This window comes from Sphaeroforma arctica (genome assembly GCF_001186125.1).
Source record: "Sphaeroforma arctica JP610 unplaced genomic scaffold supercont1.241, whole genome shotgun sequence".
In the NCBI taxonomy this organism is placed as follows: domain Eukaryota; class Ichthyosporea; order Ichthyophonida; genus Sphaeroforma; species Sphaeroforma arctica.
The window spans coordinates 71396-75238 of record NW_014040317.1 but is presented as its reverse complement, the minus strand read 5'-3'; the positions used below and the strand labels follow the sequence as shown (position 1 = coordinate 75238).

At 44.5% G+C, this 3843-nt stretch overlaps 2 protein-coding genes across 2 annotated transcripts; one reads left to right on the top strand and one right to left on the bottom strand.

The window, feature by feature from the left end:
* Positions 1–1958: 1958 nt before the first annotated feature.
* Positions 1959–2328, top strand: SARC_04361 (hypothetical protein; the record flags this gene model as incomplete). Its single annotated transcript, XM_014301822.1, has 1 exon — positions 1959–2328. A coding segment is annotated over one exon (331 nt), but the record flags the coding sequence as incomplete, so codon positions are not given.
* A 59-nt stretch (positions 2329–2387) lies between these two features.
* SARC_04360 (hypothetical protein) lies at positions 2388–3748 on the bottom strand. The gene is made up of 2 exons (XM_014301821.1): positions 3206–3748; positions 2388–2818 (listed from the first exon to the last, which is right to left on the bottom strand). Exons 1-2 carry the CDS (start codon positions 3678–3680, stop codon positions 2649–2651), a joined length of 645 nt encoding a protein of 214 aa, XP_014157296.1. The 5' UTR covers positions 3681–3748; the 3' UTR covers positions 2388–2648.
* Between the last annotated feature and the right edge of the window lie 95 nt (positions 3749–3843).

Here is a 3843-nt window from a genome sequence, read left to right as displayed (position 1 = left end):
TTAGCCTCTTTCAAACTTGCTTTCGCTACGTCTAATTTTTATAGGATCCCTCCGGGATGGTAGACCCCCTGGGGGGATGACTCTCTTTCTTTAAGGAAGGCAGCCGAGAAGGCAGCCGAGAAGGCAGCCGAGAAGGCAGCCGAGAAGGCAGCCGAGAAGGCAGCCGAGAAGGCAGCCGAGAGTAAGGCAGGCGAATAAGGCAGGCGAGAGTAAGGCAGGCTTAAGACTTCTCGAGATAGAGAGTTATGTACTGGCAAATCCAAGGAAATTTATATTTATGGGTTGTCCCACATTATGTTGGTGCGTCTCGGACTGTCAGCCAATATATTGTTGCATTGAGATTTGAGAGTAATACGTGAGGTAACTGTTTTTCGGAAATTCACTGGTGACTGATAAATAACAGGTAAGTGTGGTGAACTACTAGAGAGGCCGAGGGTGAACTGGTGACTCTGGTGAGACCGTGTGAGTAGAGAGAACTGAGTGGTCAGTAGTTTAGTGGTTAGTGGCTACTGGTTAGTGGTGAGTTGGTGACTAGTGGTGACTGGTGAGTGGTAACTGGGGAGTGGCGACTGGCGAGGCAGGGGAGACCGTGACAGTCTGACAAGTGACAACTAGCGGGAGTCGGAGAATTGTAATGATGGATGTGCAGACCTGCAGGGAAATTGTTTGAACTGTGAACTTCTTGTGTGAACTGTGAACTGTGAATATGACTGATTTGTGAGTGTTGGAGTCCGAGCGAGCCAGCGTCCGCCGTCCAGCTGTCCCCTGTCCAGCGACGAGCAAGAGATTCTGTGATACTGTAGGCTCCTCTATAGGCTACTTCCCTCAGAGGCTTTACCCGGAGTCAAAAAGCAGCAGACTATTAAATAAATGCAAACTGCAGAGCGCAGGATCAACCAGGTAGCTATCTTAGATACAATTCATGTTTACACAAGCAGACTATTAAATAATTGCAAACTGCAGAGTGCAGACTGCAGACTGCAGAGTGTAGACTGTAGACTGTAGAGTCACAACACAAGAGTGTACAGTCTGTACACTGTCCACTGCAGAGTGCAGAGTACAGAGTGCAGCCTCAGGACTCAGGACTCAGGACTCAGGACTCAGATGTAAAAAATACCTTTGTAGAAACCATTTTATCGTTTCAACATCATGCCTATCAAACTAAGTGTATTTATTGGTTTTACTCATAACCTTTGAAAATATAACATTTTACTAAGTTTTTTTTTTTTGCATTTTTCATCGCAATCAGACGCGCAGCTCCTCAGCTGCAGCCCCCAGGCCGCCTGCAGCTGACTGCGCAAAAAGGATATTTTGTTTTTCCACTTTGCAAATGTAGGCTTTATAGGCGTGCTTATGAACATGTATGGATCTTTACACATACTGTCCGACACTGCGACATTACACTATATTCACTAATCACGTACAGTCTGACTACAAAAACGGCCTTTATCTATCAATCCATCATGTTTTTGTCAAAGCATACTAATGTCAAAAACTGAACTTGCCGACGATCTATGTTGTGAGCCGCTACTGTTGGAAAGATACTCATTTTGTGTACAAAAATTCTATACATTCGGGCGAAAGAATTGTAATCTTGTAGCATAAATATAAACCGTCGCTCTTGCGATGTATCAGCGCACGTTGTTCAGTTGTAGCGATGACTTGTATCCTGCAGAGGGTAGATGTATTTTAATATGTAAACAAATGAACAACTCCGGGAAACACAGAGAACAGTTCAAACGGTTATGTGATAATAGGCCGGCATCTCCCATGCTGGTCCCTTCATCTACGAGCGTATGCGAACCCATCGAAGGCTGTAAACGAACCTTTGGTTCGCTACTGAGGAGTGGATTGGGATTACGTAAAAAATCGGCACTGGAAAACTTTCATCTTTCTGTTGACCTTGATACTGCGTCTAGCACGTCAGAGAATAGTATATGTATACAAGAAGATAAGTTATTGGATCGGCCGAGATCAGTCGTTCAGGGAAGAGTACTGAAGAACGCGCGAAAATCTGTCACATTTGCACAAACGGATACATATCTAATGATGCACTCATCACAGGAATATGACAGAAAATCGCCCTATAAATCTTCAGTTAGAAACCAGTCAGAGGCAAATGCAGTTTACGTAGAATTAATGACGTTTAAAATGTTGGAGATGCCAGTACACACTGATTCTTTGGAGAATACGGCACGTCACTTAGGGACGCCAGGAAGTGCCGAGGAGCTATGGAAATGCTGGGTGTTGAAGAAGATACTATCACCACCTGTACACTACAAATACTAAGTATCAACACTACAAGTATTAAATATTAGAAGATTAGCGCAATACACGGACGTTTTTAATCGTGACTTCAGGTGTTGAAAAATCTTATGATGGCATTTTGCCATGTTGCACAACTTATTTTATTTGATTTGATTCGATCAATGAGCTCACCCATATTTATCTCGCACGAAGGCAGGGTTTTTGACACGTTTTCCTTCCCTTGTCTGCGTCGTGTTACTAAGTATGTCACTCTCCGAATCCATATGTATTGTGTTTTTAGTGTATCCCGTAGATTGATGATTTCACAGTCGGGAATTTTATGTGTTGTGCGAAGCCGGGTACAACTCGGTGCCCGCAACGTTGATTAATAATACTTGTATCTACTTTTCGGCTAGCAAACTAGAGTGCCGACTTGAGCCGAGTAATTCCATTATGTCTGGGAAGTCATCGGCGCAGTCCAAAGCCGTCTGACCATGATTGTCCTCGATTTCGCGGTCCGCCCCTGCCCACAATAAGACTCTCACCACATCTAGGTGCCCGCAGAAAGCAGCTGTGAAATCCACGCGAACAGTAGAAGTAGAGCGGATGAGGGGTACAGTACCAGTTATTCATTAGTCACGAGAAGAGTTGTACCGCATAGTTCAATGGCACACATCAATATATTTTTCACGCGTTTGATTGATATACGACTCCCACTAACACAAATAAATGTAAATAAGAGACCATGTAACATTGAAGAAATCTACAGGCGCGCGCATATGGTAAGGCAACATTCACACGCGTTCAATGTTTAATTGCAAATTAGAATGGGCTTCTCCTGCCATTTCACGTAATCACATATCACGGTGAGTATACCACGAGTAGACGGGCTCGATAACAACAAAGCCCAACAGAAGAGATGAAAGCCGTGAAACAAGTTTTCGTGACAGAAACATACCATAGTGCAATGCCGACTGCCCATCGTTATCAGTAACCCCCACGTCTGCGCACTTCTCAACCAGCGCTCGAACAATATCAGGATGCCCTCGGTCACACGCCCAGTGTAAGCATGTCATACCATTCTCGTCTTGTGCATCTATATTCAGCGAGGTTTGCTCATCATCTTGTCGCATTTCGCCCATACCACCATCCGCAAGCAAGCTCCTATCAACACCTGCATGCTCGTATTCGTCTGCTTGCCTTGGCGTGCGCGGTTCTTCCCGATTATGTTCCGTCGTGTCTGATGTGGCTGTGTTGGTGTGTGTGCAGTCGTGTATACTTACTTCTCTCTTTGTCCTGAACGATATATTAGCTTTTGCAGTACCCAATAACCGTCTTGCCAGGTCTATATCCCCTCGTTTACAGGCGTCTAATAACGTCGGAGATGCCTTCTCAGCCTCATTCCATACGGGTACACTTACAACGGGGGCCATGGAATTGCTGCTACCACCCGCATATTCCTCATCGCTACCTTCGTCGCTAGTGGGAGTCTTCGACCGATCTGAGAATACGATATCAAAATGTCAGCCTCCTTACTTTCGAGTTGAAAACAGCAAGCATATATATATATACATATATATATATATATATATATAT

What these genes read in the sequence shown, in the direction of transcription:
- SARC_04360 (XM_014301821.1), bottom strand. Translation starts at nt 3,680, where the DNA reads ATGGCCCCCGTTGTAAGTGTACCCGTATGGAATGAGGCTGAGAAGGCA. An exon ending in GCAGTCGGCATTGCACTATG is followed by an intron (nt 2,819 to 3,205) that starts GTATGTTTCTGT and finishes TGGATTTCACAG; the next exon opens with CTGCTTTCTGCGGGCACCTA.